This window comes from Meleagris gallopavo, chromosome 1, assembly GCF_000146605.3.
Source record: "Meleagris gallopavo isolate NT-WF06-2002-E0010 breed Aviagen turkey brand Nicholas breeding stock chromosome 1, Turkey_5.1, whole genome shotgun sequence".
In the NCBI taxonomy this organism is placed as follows: domain Eukaryota; kingdom Metazoa; phylum Chordata; class Aves; order Galliformes; family Phasianidae; genus Meleagris; species Meleagris gallopavo.
The window spans coordinates 14,316,930-14,332,453 of NC_015011.2; the positions used below are offsets into that span (position 1 = coordinate 14,316,930).

The following is a 15,524-nucleotide window of genomic DNA, read 5'->3' on the forward strand; positions in this document are numbered from 1 at the left end:
AAAGAATGATCAACTTTGTTATACAAGATCCTCAGAAACTTTTGTCCAAGGTAGATATGTCCACTGCAGCATGCACTTATATTAAAGAAGTATATAACTAAAATTCATGAAGTTCAGGCAAAGTCATTCATATGAAAGTAAGTCTGTAAACATTCATATTGGAATTATTTATTTATCATCTAATTACAACCTAAAAAGAAGAAGGGATTTATATCAACAGTCTTATTAGGTAACAAAATTAGCAAAACTCATTTCGCTCAAAGATGAAGCTATTCAAATTCAGAAGAAAATCAAAGTGCTTGCTATCAGTATAGATAATTCTTAGAGTATTAAAAAAATTAAACTTCTTTAGCAAAGTATTTCCAACATATAAAGGAATTCTCAACTGAAGTATAACAAATTAATTTTTATCAATAACCCAGTTTTGGAAAGTTTGAACAGATGCGGTCATGATTTATTGGGCTTTAATATGAGAAGTTTTTATACAGGCAATTTATAAACCTAAACAAAGGACCACTACAGAGCATCTATAAGGAAACATACCAGGCGTCAACTCATCAAGTCATAAAAGACAAGCTCATATTCCTGGACTTAAAACAAAACTATTTCACAATTTTGTTCTGGGTTAAGACATTAATATTAAAGAAATCAACAGTTATAAAATTCTAAAAAATCTGAAATTGAAGATGTTAGGATTGGTGGTCGAGAAAAATATTTAGGCATTAACTAACAGTTTTAAGTTTATGCTCATTTTTGTTTCTGGAATAAAACATTTGAATTGGCTCTTTTTATCTTCTCTGTTTTACTACACAGTTGTGTCTACAGGATGGATGCAGCACATCTAAGGAAGAAAATTTCTTTCAAGCAAGGCACAAAATTTAAATTTATTTATGTAATTTGATTAATCCCAATTTCTCTTTTACATCGAGTACAAAAACCAACTTTAATGTAGGTGTAAATACAATTTCCACAAAGTTATTCAATGAAATTTAAAATCAGTTATGTATCCAGAACTGTAAAGCACAATTAAAAGCAGCCCAGGATATACAGATTGTTTACTACAACTGCTGAAAGAGCTCATAATGTATGAATATATTTAACAATCTCCAGTAATAAATTAGAAACTCCTTTCTAAACTTTCATTTGAAACACATTTAAGTAATTCTGTACCTAACAAAGGAAACATTGAAGTTTTACTCAAGCTAAGGCCTAATGAAACATTCACGCAATAAAAAATGAAATAAAAGAACAATGATTTGAATATCTTGGTTGAACGCTTCTAAGAACAGTAAGCTAGGATAATATAGAAAAATAGCAACAGATTCAAAGAATCATTCTCAAAAAACTTACAGTGTACTGTAGCTGCCTGGAATATTCTAACAATTATAGAAAATCATACTTCCAAGTTTGGTACGTCTGTATTATGTAGAAGACATACATTTAAGACAACCATCCAGGAACTTATTTACAAATAGAAGCTTATTCGTTTTAAAATAGGTATAAAAATCAGTTTTGGCACTAACCATAAGGCAATGGATGATATATACCTAAAATTGCAAATCACATAATGAAAGCATAACCAGAAGAAAATCATATTCTTTAACTTATTTTTAAATGAAAGTATGAGACTTTAAACATAACTAAATCAGCATCTTCCAAGTCACTAAGTCACCCTACCCAATATACTGAAGATTCTTTTTAATAAGCAACAGCAAATTGCTTTAAACTATGAAAACACTGGGCCATGTCTTGTGGGAGAACCTAATACTTTTATGGTTATTAAATTAGCAAATTAGTTTTAGCTTTATTACCACAAGATAGCAAAGAGTTAAAGGATAACATCATTTCAATTATTAAGCAGAAAGAAATCACATTAATCGGAAGTCCAGCCTTTGTTAAGGGTCTAAAAAAACTGCCATTCACTCCAGTGAGTAAAGATTAGCTTCAAACTTTTTTTTTATTTCTACAAGCATGTTTTTAACAACTTCCTTTTTGCATTTCCATGAGCTTCAATGATATTTCAACCTTCAAATTCAGTTTTTCAATATAGTCACATTTGCACTGCAAAGACTGAAAATCCAGATTTCATAAGCTGTGGATTTCACTTAACTTTTAAAAATAATTTTTGTATTCAACCTAAATTTAAAAAACTCTTTTTTTCCCAAAACTTAAGGCAAAAAAACAAGTTTTATTAGTTATGTTTCTTTAAATCTGAGCAAGTGTATGAAGCTGTTTAAATATCAAAAAAGCTAGTGCCATATACAGTATTACCAACAAAAAGTAAAGAATAAAGTAGCATGCACCCTCTAGATGAAAAGGAAATTCAATTTTACAAGATGTTTAAATAACCAAAAGGCAAAAAGTCTCTTCTAAGAGTATCTTCATAAACCACAGAAATTTTAGAGGACAAGTTACCAAAGTATTCCGTTCAACGTTTATACAAATACATTACTACAAGTTTACATACAGTCAAGACATCTCAGTGTTACCTAGTTACTTAAATTTACAAGACAAACATAAATAAAGCTGTTAAAACAGGCAAGTACAGTACTGATCTATCATTCAGCACAACATATTTTGTATATCTTTCATCTTGAAATCAATCAGATTAGAATTGTGTGAAGTCATTCTTCAAACCTAAAAATAAAATAAAGAGAATTAAGTATACCTATGCAAGTTTCACACAACATGGGCTTATTCCAAATGCCTAAGTCCTTTTTTCAGGCACATAATTTACCATTTAACAATGTTTTGTCTGTTCTCAGAAGAGGCCACAGTCTTTAAGGTTATTTTTAATAATGACATCAGTTACAGCATCAAAAACAAACTGCACATTTTTCGTATCTGTGGCACATGTGAAGTGAGTGTAGATTTCTTTTGTGTCTTTTCTCTTGTTAAGATCTTCAAACTGACACTGAATGTAAGCAGCTGCTTCTTCGTAAGTGTTTGAACCTAGAAGGAGAAAATTGCTCAGTAAGCAGATTTCAAAAAGGAAGAACTAAATGTACATTGTATCTTAGAAGGAAGTACTTACTCTGCAACAATCACTAAAACCTAAAAAGGAGTATGTTGATTTAAATAATTTCACAGACACTACTTTACAATACAACATGTGTATCCTGTTGAAGGAAACCTGGACAGATTTTTAATAATAAAAAGCGCTCCATGAAGAGTATTTATAAGAGTAGTAGATGGAGCAACTTATTAACTGATCACTATTACATAGACTATATTTGATTCCTTCATTCAAGTTACTCACTTTCACTTCTCATGTTTTTGACAGTTTTTCTTTTCCTCAGACAAAGAACAGTCTGAAATCACAATGAAAATGACACATAAAAGGCCTAAACCTTGTTAAATAAAATGTTATATATTTCCTGAACAAGTCACCTCTTCTAACATCTATGAGTATATGCTCCCTTCAAATAAACTCTCAGGGATTCCTGCTAGTGCAAAAAACAAAACAAAACAAACAAACAAACAAAAACATCTGAGTAAAAAAGAATAGAATACAGAATAAAGAACATGCTAACCACAGTAGGTTGACAAGCACTATGATAGTAACATCTAAATGCTATCAGTGGATCACCATCATTTAATCTCCTTAAGATTAATCTGACTTCAGCACTCCTGCATTCGTAATTCCTAAGAACTTCCTGGCAAATTAAACTTTATCTAAATATTTTGTACACCTACAGTTATCAAATTCCTCCGAATCTGTTCATCAAAAATAAGATAATTTAACCCCAAATTACTTGACACCTGTCCAATACCTGCATATTCAGGATAGCAAATAGTGAGAGGACTCCTCTTGATTTTTTCTTCAAAAAGATCTTTCTTGTTCAGGAAGAGAATTATAGAAGTGTCTGTGAACCATTTGTTGTTGCAGATGCTGTCAAACAATTTCATGCTTTCATGCATCCGATTCTGTAATTTGGGGGAAAAACAAACAAACAAACAAATACTTTATTGTATTTTATCAGAGTTTAGAAGTAAAACCACAATATATATATTTGATTAGTTACAACTAGAAAAGTTTAAAAACTTAAGTTGCCAGTATGCAGAATCACACATTACCACAGAGATATACACAGTGGCCAAATAAAATTTAATGGTCTTGATGACCTTGAAGGCCATTTCTCCATTTCCAGGCTTAAGTCTTTTTTAGTTTGTTAGGAATTTTTGATGCATTTTCACATTTTGCAATAATGATATTCTAGAAAACTGAGTGACCAGAAATTGCCTGATATTTATCAGATATTCAGAAAACTGAGAATTAACTTCAGTACAGAGTCAAGATTCCAATATAATGAAAAAATAGTAGTTCTATAGAACTAGAGAATTAAATGAAAAAGCTGTTGGGTTTCATTTAAAAAAAAAAAAAAAGTTAACCCTAATTTTAACACTGTAGAAAAATTATCCAACATATCAGTACTCTGACACTACTTCCAGACATTTAAGTAGATGGCAGGTATGATCTATTTTGACTAGATTTAACTCTAAAGTGTTTTTCTTTCCTGTTTTTGTTTTTCTTTCCTTCCAACTATTTTACACGAAGCTGCAGAACATGAGGAATAACAGAGAAGCTTGTTAACAATTTATACAACAGATCAGCATCGCTTTAGACTACCCAGATAATGAAAAGCACACACACTGTACATATTGACGTGGGAGGAGTCACATCTTGAAAGAAGAGAAAGGATGGAAAGGGATTTGAAGAGAGAGAAAATAAAGATTTCTGCAACTATGGAAAGCGGTCGGAGTAAAACATTTATAAAGAAACAAAAACTGAAGGCTGAGGAAGGGTAACAAAACACAGCAGGGACAGATAAGCAAACCAACTTCTTTGATATTTTGAGTATCCATAGAGACAAGCACGTGTATTATTGACATTCTCAGTAGCTTATGTGTAACTTGAAATATATGAAAGAATACATCTGAAGAGTACTCATCTCAAAGTACTCGCAAGAATAAAGAAATTATTTTTGAAATTTGAAGACATGAAATCTATCACCAGTTCTCTGAAAACCTTTACAAAAAGCCCATGTATCCTACAAAAAAGCATTTAGCTTCTTATTCCAAAAGAGGTATTTAGCTTCCCTTTGAAAATGCTTAGTTTCTAACAACTATTCCTTTCTTCAACATTAAGGTACTTGCCATTTCCTCATCTTCAGCCAAGACCAAGTCATAATCACTTAATGCCACACAGAAAATAATTGCTGTAACACCCTCAAAACAATGAATCCACTTCTTTCGCTCTGATCTTTGGCCTCCAACATCAAACATTCTGCAAAACAGAAATACAAAGCAGGAAATGAACTTTGGATTTTCCAGCTTTCTGAATATTGAGTGATAAAATCTGAGCATATCAACTGTGCAAGCCTGATCACAGAACTTTGAAAAACAGCATAAAATCTGCAACATTTATTACAATTTCATTTCTTAGTGTAAGAAATAACTTCAAGTTATTTAGGACTTAGAAGTCTTCCTATACATTTCACAAAACATGAGAAAGTGATATGAAAGCAATATAAATCTACTTATTAAAAAAAAAAATCTATTATTACAAATAATTCCATTAACAAAGTTAAGTATAACCTATAAAAGTACAGTTAACTTAACCAAATGCAAGCTTTCATGAAGTTCTTCAATATTTTTCCCAAATGAATAGTCTTAAGTAATAAAAAGTCAATACAAAATTCTTTAAATGTAAGAGCAGAATTCGCTATATTTTAGTACTAGAATGCTACTCTGTGAAACTTGTACACAAATATTTTTTGTTGTCTGTGTTCTGAATCCAAATCCAAATATATAAAATATAATTCTCAGTTTTTCAAGTTTAGCCACCTCTAAATTGTTGTGAGCTTCAGCTTATCTATGTTAAACAAAATCACAGTTTGATCAGCTTTTCAGCTGACTATGTTTAAAAATAATCTGTATTTTTTTAAGTGACATTAAATATTATTTTCAACATTCTCTTCTTAAAAGACAAAACAGGCATCATACAAGACTAGTAATTTCCCCTCTAATAAAGGAACTCTTTGGAAATGCAGTTGAATGAGACAACTAAACTATAAAGATATTTCTTTTCAATTCCCAGCTGATCAGAAACAACACGATAGGAAAAGACCACATACAAGAACTTAACAGCAGAGGATCAGCAAGTTAGCGTAGTTCACATGAATTTGCTTTTCTCTTTTATCTAAATGCTTTAAGGACTATTTCCTAACATCTGAGCTACAGTGAATCTGAAAGACTGAATGTTTTATTAGACATCTTAATTAACTGAACTTCAAGTATTTTGCAAGACAGAAAAATAGTATTCTGGATTTAATGAACTAACTCATGAAAAAAAGAACAAAACAACCAAGCAACAAAACCAGCAGCAGCAAAATGTAACGAAATAAGGGGACAGTAGTGCTACCCTAAAATGGATGCAAATTGCTGAATTTTCTCAACAAAACAGAATGCAGCCCTTTTCCATCTGTCTCCTTTCTACCACACAAAGAAGAGTCTTGTCTCAAATTCTTGTGATTACTTTCAGCTTAAAAACAATGTGAAAAGGTCACCATATGCCTTCCTTAGCTATGGTAGCCAGTATTTTACCATGTAAATATTGGATTTTTCCTTGTCGTTACAAGGAAATGCAATTATTCCTTTTAAGAGACGCCTGACTTTTGTCTTCAGCAATTCTTCCACGTAACTTTAACTTTTTTAGGCGTTACCATGAAAAAGCTTAAAATTCAGTAAGTATAAAGACATGGGAAGGAGAAGACAGACGAGAAAGAACAGAGGACAGAGCTTTTCCATCCACTTTGGTCAGCAACTACCATGAAAGCCTTATTTGTATACACAGAGATCTGATAGGTCACAGTCTCAGCACACTAAGACACTTACAGAAGCTGCCTGATACACAGATAAATTTCAGAGTTTTGAAAGAATGAGAATCTTGGATGCTTTACAGATTCCTCCTCACAATCTGGGAGTATGGCGTGCAACCTTGTCCTTTGCCTTAATACGAAAAATCACAGTGCAATTTGGCTACTAAAAAAAATGTGTTTTGCTTATGCGCAGTAAGTTACTGTCTACAGTGAACTACAAAAAAATACAAGGCAGTATTGAAAAAATTAAAGTTTATAAGAGCTGAATCTACATGCCCTATCTAAAGGATGATGTCATTAAATAAATGCTTTAAAGAACTTTCATTTCATTTGCTTAAATAACACAGACTTTTCTGGTAAGATCGCATAGTGACTGTCAATATATTAAGACAAATTACTTCACTGAACTAAGTTTAAAGCACTGCAGACGGTTCTTCAAGTCACCATGCTTATCTTTGTTACTTAGCTGTATGGGTCAGTTTCTGAATGGTTTATCAGCAATTGTGCAAATTTAAGGAGTTGTGCAAGCACAAGTTAGCACTTAATGTTTTGTAAAGCTAGTGTTGCAAGGCTTGACACGTTCTGCTTCTTTCTATTATTTAAGCTGAGAACATAGCTCCAGCACACATTAAAAAAATGTGATATAGGCCAAAAGGACAGTAGGTACTGCAGGTACTTTTTGATATTTCTTTCACTGTTTCTTTTTTTTTTTTTCTCATGTTGCTATTGTTTTCTTCTTGTTACACTTTTTCTTTTAAGGTTATACAAATTGACTGCTTCCCTACTCCCCAAGCCCCAAACTTGAGGAAGGCTTATTTGACAAATATTTTTTGTAAACTCTTTCACCGTATCTCAAAAGATAAGAGGCTCTGAAAGTCTCATATTTATTAAAACTGACTTTTATCTTTGATTATCTGTTTTCCTCAGGTTGTAAGAGGAGGAAGGCTGGGGGGTGATGTAAATGGGTAGACAGAAAACCTACTGATTTGGTGCATCAGATAAGTAAGATAAATTGATGAGATTCAATTAGTTATTTTTAGAAATCAGAATGTGTATAGATGTGCTGACAACTATCTCCACACAACCTAAAGCATACGCAATGAGAATTTTACTGAGCTTCCATTTCATTTTCCTAGTTAAGAACAGATGCAATAGTGTCACATTTATACTATCCTACAGTTTCACGATTAATGCCTTTGGACACAAAATGGTTAGAATGCTAGCGTTATCTGGTAAAAAACTGCCAGAAAAAACTTTATTCACATCAGGAAATAAAGTATTACCTTAAAAAACCTAAAGTACAGTTTTCAATTCAGCTCTTCAGGAAAAAAGGATTTGCTGTTTCATAACCAGAGCAACAAATATTTTTAAATCTCCAGCTCTCCAATTGAATTTAAAGGAAAAAATCTGATAGAACAGCTACACGTTAACACAGTACAAAATTGAATATTTCAAAATTTGATTTACACAGAAAATAAATTTTCCAAAAAGTTTCAAATAAAAACAAAAGCATTTATTACTTAATATTGCTGCATTTATTCTGAGTTGTTATAGAAATTCAAACAATTCCCATATGCTTTCAGAAAACTAATCCAAGCAGCAAGGAATTTTCCAGTAAAAAAAAATAATAAAATAATTAGTTATGATTACACAAATTTGTTAAATTGAATCACTAACTGCATCGCTAAAAGTCCATCCATGAGAACTTTACAAAAGCTACTAACAGACAGATGAACATGCAGAACAATTTACATACTTAAAATGAAGATCTTTGAAAGTAAAGTGAGTTTCCACTATTCCTGTGGTTTTCACTCTAGTCCTGAGAACATCCTGTTGAGTTGGAATGTAGCTTGTTTGTGCTATCCTGTCCAAATCATTCAAGTAACTGGAGGTAAAAATAAATACTGCATTCAGTTATTCATAAAATAGTAATGAGATAATTGCAAAAAGTTACACAAGTTCTAGGTCCATTCATTACACAACACATGACTTCTATATGAACAATTTTCTCTGAGATAAAAGATTAAGAGGAAAATACTGTAATTTTCCACTTCTTTTTTTAAAATGAAGTTTTAGAGAGACTTTTGTTCTAGAAGAAAACTCATATGATTGATTCTACTACAAAGAATTAGTATTCTGAAATCCCAGAAAGCAAACATGGTTCTATACTTAAACATGGTTCTACATTTACCAGTGTTTGCATTAACACTTTCACCCTTGTATAGCTCTGTAGGAAGTTAATGTACATTGTACTACAACTAAAACCCAAGTTACTCTGAAAACAGTTGTAAAGAGAACAACTCAGTATTTTAGTTCCATCTAACATTCTGATCCAAGTATACAATATCTTTGGCTAAATATTTCTAGGTTTTCCATCTAAATAGGAGCAGAATTACTTAAAAGGTTAAATTTCTCTTATGTTCTTTTAGTTGCTACTTAGAAAACAAAAGAGAGCCTTGTATGTCACATAGTACTTACTAGGCAGCAGAGTCATTAAGCTGGTATTCTCTAGATCTGTTGAAACAAGCTTGTACTCCACTGTCTTTCCATAGTCTTTTGATAACACCAGCAAGCTCTGCAGTCATAAATCCTTCCTCTGCTGCTCCAGCTAACACAAAGAGTTGACGAGCATCATCCTTTAGGATGTAAACAGAAGGTGGAGAGATAAACATTGAGAAAAACAACAAAAGGTATATTAAATTCCCCTATCATCTAAGAATAAAAACTACATTCAGCAAAGGAATGAGTTACATAACCTGGTATACATGATTATAACCAAACAAAAATGTGAAGGCAAGCAATTAGTACCCTGTATAGGGTATTATTTTCCACTCTTTCCAACAACAGAAAAAGATAAGTTCAGTGAATTTTGCATCAGCTGATAAAAATTCTATCAGTTTATCACTTGAACTGAGTATCTATAAATGGAAATATTTTATACATTTTGTGCCGAAGTCTAATATTAACCTTATTTTACTGTCATACCCCTCAAATTAAATAGAACAGTTACAATACATATTAGAACCTTCAGATATGCAGATGTATACTGACTGACTGCAAAATACATATTAATCACTTAAACTTCAAAAAACAATTTGACTGTGACAAACAATCATTCATTAGCAAAGAAAAATAACTCTTCAACTTTTCCAGATAAAATAGTTAAAATATTCATTACTTTAATTACTGAGACCAAGTTTTCTTGATAACTTCACGTCTAGGAATAATCAAGGTGTTGTTTTATTTGTTTTGTTCTTAAGAACAACAGCAAACAGCGCATTTATATAATGACTGCCTGTGAAAGCGAGACATCCTGTAGGATGTCAATCCACCAGCCAGTTTCAGCTTTAACAGAACTTGAACAGTTGTCCAATTTTAACTCAGATAAGAGACTAAAAATGTTAAATCTGTAAGGTATTGGAAAAAGAACATAGCAGCTGGACAGAGGAAACATATTTGCAAGCTGGTACTCCCCAGAAGGCAGCTGACTGACAGTAGTTACCAGTTCTATGTGATCTACTCACAAGTATGTCAGTCAGAAATATCAGCATACTTGTGGCTTGTAACTACTACCCACAACATGTCCTCTTTGTTCACTAAATGAAAGAAAGGGGAGATGATATTAGAACGGAGCACGGGGGAAAGAGAGGTGCTTAGGTACACCAACTAGGAACTGAAAATATTTCAAGAATGAAGAGGATTGAAACTGCATGTTGTAAAGTTATTCTCACAGAACAGTAAATGAAGATATGACGCAAATCTGCAGGAAAAAAGGTTCTATCACTTTTCCCGTTATATGAAGATAACATTTTAGGATAAGCATGGAAAGAAATGATTGTTCTGAAGAGACTGCGCACTTTAGGCTTAAATATTCTCAACCTGGAAACAGAAAGTACGCTTTATAGTCAACTCAAGGCAGATTTGAAGATATTTATCTGTATCTGTGTGTACACGTCATCGTTTCAGTAGAAACAGAGTTGGTTTTCCTCATAGAGTCTGGTGCTGTATTTTGGCTTTAGGAAGAAAATGCTGATAACACACCAATGTTTTAGCTGCTGCTGAGCAGTGCAGCACAGAGCCAAGGACCTTTAGGCCTCTCATAAAGCCCTGCAAAAGAGCCAGGAGGGGACTAAAATGGCCAAATGGATATTCCATACCATATGACAAAATGCAAAAAAACCAACATAACTGTGAGCACCTGGCCTGGCCTGGGGAGACAGCCTTTACTTGTGGACCACCTGGACACTGATCTGCGGATAATTAGCAACTGCACTGCGCATGACTTGTTTTGTAAATACATGTGTGCGTGTGTATATAAATAATTTCTCATCCTTTTCTGTCTCAGGTTTCATCTGAACCCAAGGGTTCCATTTTGTGTTGTTTTCGTTTTTTTTAATTCTATACTTCATCTCACAGGAGGTGGGGGACTGAGTGAATGGTTTGGTGTTTGGTGATTAGCATCTGGGTTAAACCATAACAGTACACATGTAGCCATACATATGAACAAACAGGTAAGTGATATATCATCTATTGAAAGCTACAAATCTAAAAATGGATATTTATCAAACATAAGAATAGTATGCTGATTACAACATATACATCGGGCAAAACATGGGTAGCTAGTAAAAGTTGAGTGGATTGCACTAATAATTACATGAAAAACAGAGCAGTGAAGATCAAAAAGCAGGATAATTAGATCTCCCTGACTGTAGCTAAAGCAATATGCTTACACAGAAGAAACCTGAATGGCAACTGAATGTTGTTTCTGGATGAAAACGCCAATATACAATTGACAGAAGCAGCAGATACATACCAGAAACTGTGAGTCTGTCTTGTCATGAACTCTCAAAATGTCATTTCACGTCTGCTATAGTCTGACTTTCAAATATACAAAACTCATTCTTTTTGAAATAGCTCTAACCTCTGTGTGTCCTAAGATTGCGTTTGTTTTTACTGGGAGAGTGTAAGAGGCAGTAACTAGAAGGGGCAGGAAGTGAATTAAGTTCTGTTAGGTGGCATCTGTTAACCCCCATATCGCTTTTCTACAGAAGGAAAGTACACAGATGCCACAAATGAGGTAGCACATAATAATTGAGTCCTATTTTCATTATTAACAAATGCCAGATGCTTTCCTTTAATCACACTGCAATACGGTTGCTTCCTCTCAAGGACTCACTGTTTTTATGTAAGATTCCACAAATGAGCTATCTTATAGAAACTCATTTAGCCTTTTCTGAAGATAACTGCAGCAAATCTCAATGGCCTGAAGGTCCATTCTCATTTAAAGCATATTCACTAAATGCCTCTCAAAATATGGATTCTGTTCCAGCATGGAAATATCCCAGAGGATAAAGAAAAGTATGCTAATCCTAGGATGGAGGTCCTGTTAGAACTTGTGCTTCCCTGATTCAGTAGTTTCACAAAAGAAAAACATTCAACTTGTTATTTTGCTATTATTCTGACAAGAGAAGAGCAGTCATTTTTCCAAACATATTTATTTTATTCAGAGTAAAATCTCCAAAAATTCAATTCAAAAAACTAAGGAAGAATCTGTATAACAGCTTTTCTCACAACATTGCAATTTTGCATTTTTTCTTCTGTAGAAATGATAATAAAATAAAATAAAATTTAAAAGCCTACATTTAATACAACGAAGAACATCCATATATCTTCTAGAAAGGCAGACTTGTAATTCACAAGCTCTGGATTCCTTTTTTGATTTCTCATTTTGAAATTATTTCAAGTCTAATAATTACTTTCAATAGCAATGTTGCTCTGCAAAAAGAATTCAGATCACCAAGATCTGATTAAATACTAGGGAAGAGACAATTATTTCATTATCCCTGACTGAAGTTTGCATTCAGTTATATAGTTCTCTGAAGTTGAAAAATTCCAATCAGTTTGAATTCATATCACACATAAAACATTTTCACAATCTTCTTGTCAGTCCTTTTATCTGATAAAATCTACACTTACTCTCTCCTCCATTTTCTTTTACTTTGTATTTAGTAACAGAAATACACCATCTACTTTTTTCCAACATTAACTGTCAGACATCAAAGAGGAATTCACTGTACAAATGAACTAATATGCATTCACATACTGCTCCTGCCCTGAACATCTTTAGTCTGATGGTAAGACAACAGAAAGCATGAAAACAAAGCGAGAAGATTGCTCCAGAAGTAATGCCTCCTAGTTTACTATATTGGCCCACTATCAAAGAGGCGGACAGTGATGGTATGGCAGTAGAGGTTGAACCTTCCGCACCCATATCTCGCTACATTTTGTTGCCATGAGACAGATGGTAGCGGAGAGGAAGTCTGACATGGAAGTGTGTATGAAGAAAAAGTGTGTGACTAAATGCCTCCATGTGGAAAAACTGCACTCACTGACATTCATCGATGCTTGCTGAACATCTATGGAGACCAAAAGTGGATTTGAGTACAGTAGGGCAGGCAGTGGGTGGCGCATTTCAGCAGTGGTGACAGTAACATGAAAGGCAATTCATGTTACGAACAACCATGCAGATTTTTACAAGTGTGGAATGCAGCCTCTTGTTCACTGCTGACAAAAAAGTACAGCTCATGGTGGTGACTGTTGAAAAACACTGTTTAGTAAATGAGAATTTGCCCTATCAAATAACGTTATTGTGCTCTTTGTGTCTGTTGTAGTTTCCATGGAAATAAGTAGGAGGCATTACTTTCAGAGCGATCTACATAGCTGATTTACAATTAAGCAGAATTCAGACAGAATTAACATATGTACATAAACATATCTACATTTTACAAGCAGCATCTATCCTCCTGATCTGATAGGGGACAGGTTCACCACAAGTAAGAGTATATAGGGTTAGGAATTGTGAAGTGATAAGCAAAAAGTTCTGCAGACTAGCTCCAATAAGTAGATGAAAGGAGATGAAAAACGTGCAAGAAAGCCTGGAAATGGGTAACTATTTTCTTGGGAAAAATCCTTAATTCATGTGCTATCGTGAAAAAAATTGAGTACCAGCAGCAGCACTGTGCCTGTGCCTTAGCGTACAGTAAAGTCATCAACACTGAAAGTCAGTATGAAACTGGATCTGGCCTGCAGGTGAGAACATTTTAGGCACTACTGTGTCTGTGACACAATTGCGAAGCGCGGAGAACAGTTAGATGCCTACCTGTTTAATCTGTGTTTTGTTAAGGAAAGCGAAGATGTCCATCTTGAAGGACTTATAGCAGCCCACAAGTAAAAATTAGGAAGTATGACTACAAAGCTTAGTATTATTTTTCAAAAAAATCCCTAAGACTTGGATGTATATAGAATTTGGAGGACTGTATCTAAACAAAATAGTTGTCATGAATCAACCCAGAGTTAACTGCTCAACAGAGCACTTCTACTTCACGTAGAAAACTAAACGAAATTTCTTCTTTATCAAACCTTCTAGCCTACAATGACTGTTGGATATGAAGAGATTTTCCAGGAAATAACAATGGACAGAAATTGAAAAAGAATGGATATTTCAGCTGTACAAGTGCATGTTTACTTCAATACTCACAGCCCTGGTTGGATCACCAAAGTCTATCTTCAACCTCCCCATTGCTCTAATGATAGCAATAATTGATTGAATGGTGTTACTGTAGACAACAGCTTTGTACTGTTTACATTCTTCTTCTGAATAACCAGCTTCATGGATAATCCTACGGAAGGAAAAAAAATAAATTCTCTATTCAAATTTAAAAAATATCTCTCTATGATTGTATTTTACTATACTTACTTCATTTGTTTGACAATTGTGCTTTTCCCTGATTCACCAGCCCCTGAAAAATAAATGGAAATTCATTACATTTTTGGTCATCTTTGAGAACACATGTAATTTTTGTTTCTACACTTCAAATACCTAACCAATACAAGGAACTTCAATTGTTCCAAACACATTACAAATTATTTTTAATATAAAAACCTAAATGCTTCTAGCTAAGTTTCAAAATTGAGGTATTTTGACAAGAAATCACTCAACTCTGCAAAGCTCTGTTCTTTTTATGCATGAGAACAATAAACTTCAGACAACCTGCTGGCGTTTCTAAAAGCATAAAGATTGCCAGTTGTCCAATTCCAATATGACCAAAGAAAACTCTCTAACACTGGAGAGGTCACTGTGACCATAAGAAAATACTGCTAAATACTGTATTCATCTTTAAAAAAATATAGGAGCTGTCAACTTCACCTTGTTCCTCAGACTAATTGATAGAGTAAATATTTCTGGAAGCCATTTCCAGGTCCTTGAAGGACAAGAATGTGACTGGCAAAAACAAGGAAGGATTTACCAACTCTAAGTTACTTGGTAATACTTTAATGGGAAAACAGCTGGCTCTGTGGATGTAGAACACCAATTGTATCATTTACTGTATCATTTAGTCTTGCAGATCTTCAAGATGCAACCAGATAAGGCTCACATAATTTTGATGCTTGCTTGATTTTGAGCCAAGGACTGAAAGTGATGACTTGTAAAGGTGTGTTCCAACTTAAATAGAAAGCTAATAAAATATTTTGTACTTTCATTACTGTATAATGAATCCATTTGAAATGTTCTGCCTAGTAGGTTAAATGAAATATGTAACATCATAATAGGCTGAATCCAGCTTTGAACTATTTGTCAGACAA

The 15,524-nt window shown here is 33.4% G+C and overlaps 1 protein-coding gene across 2 annotated transcripts; it reads right to left on the reverse strand.

Moving 5' to 3' along the window:
* Nucleotides 1-386: 386 nt before the first annotated feature.
* LOC100542305 (guanine nucleotide-binding protein G(i) subunit alpha-1) lies at nt 387-14,774 on the reverse strand. 2 transcript variants are annotated; one of them, XM_010726819.3, is made up of 8 exons: nt 14,638-14,774; nt 14,419-14,560; nt 9,360-9,517; nt 8,638-8,766; nt 5,158-5,287; nt 3,774-3,927; nt 2,738-2,952; nt 387-2,637 (listed from the first exon to the last, which is right to left on the reverse strand). In XM_010726819.3, exons 1-7 carry the CDS (start codon nt 14,640-14,642, stop codon nt 2,762-2,764), a joined length of 909 nt encoding a protein of 302 aa, XP_010725121.1. In that variant the 5' UTR covers nt 14,643-14,774; the 3' UTR covers nt 387-2,637; nt 2,738-2,761. The 2 variants fall into 2 exon arrangements, with proteins under 2 accessions (XP_010725121.1, XP_010725059.1); XM_010726757.3 differs by having other exon boundaries at nt 387-2,952.
* Nucleotides 14,775-15,524: the final 750 nt, after the last annotated feature.

Excerpts from the sequence above, each read along its gene's own strand:
- LOC100542305 (XM_010726819.3), bottom strand. Across the intron at positions 9,518-14,418 it reads TTGGTGATCCAACCAGGGCT|GATGATGCTCGTCAACTCTT; the intron begins GTGAGTATTGAA and ends TACATCCTAAAG. Across the intron at positions 3,928-5,157 it reads TGGCTGAAGATGAGGAAATG|AATCGGATGCATGAAAGCAT; the intron begins GCAAGTACCTTA and ends CCCAAATTACAG.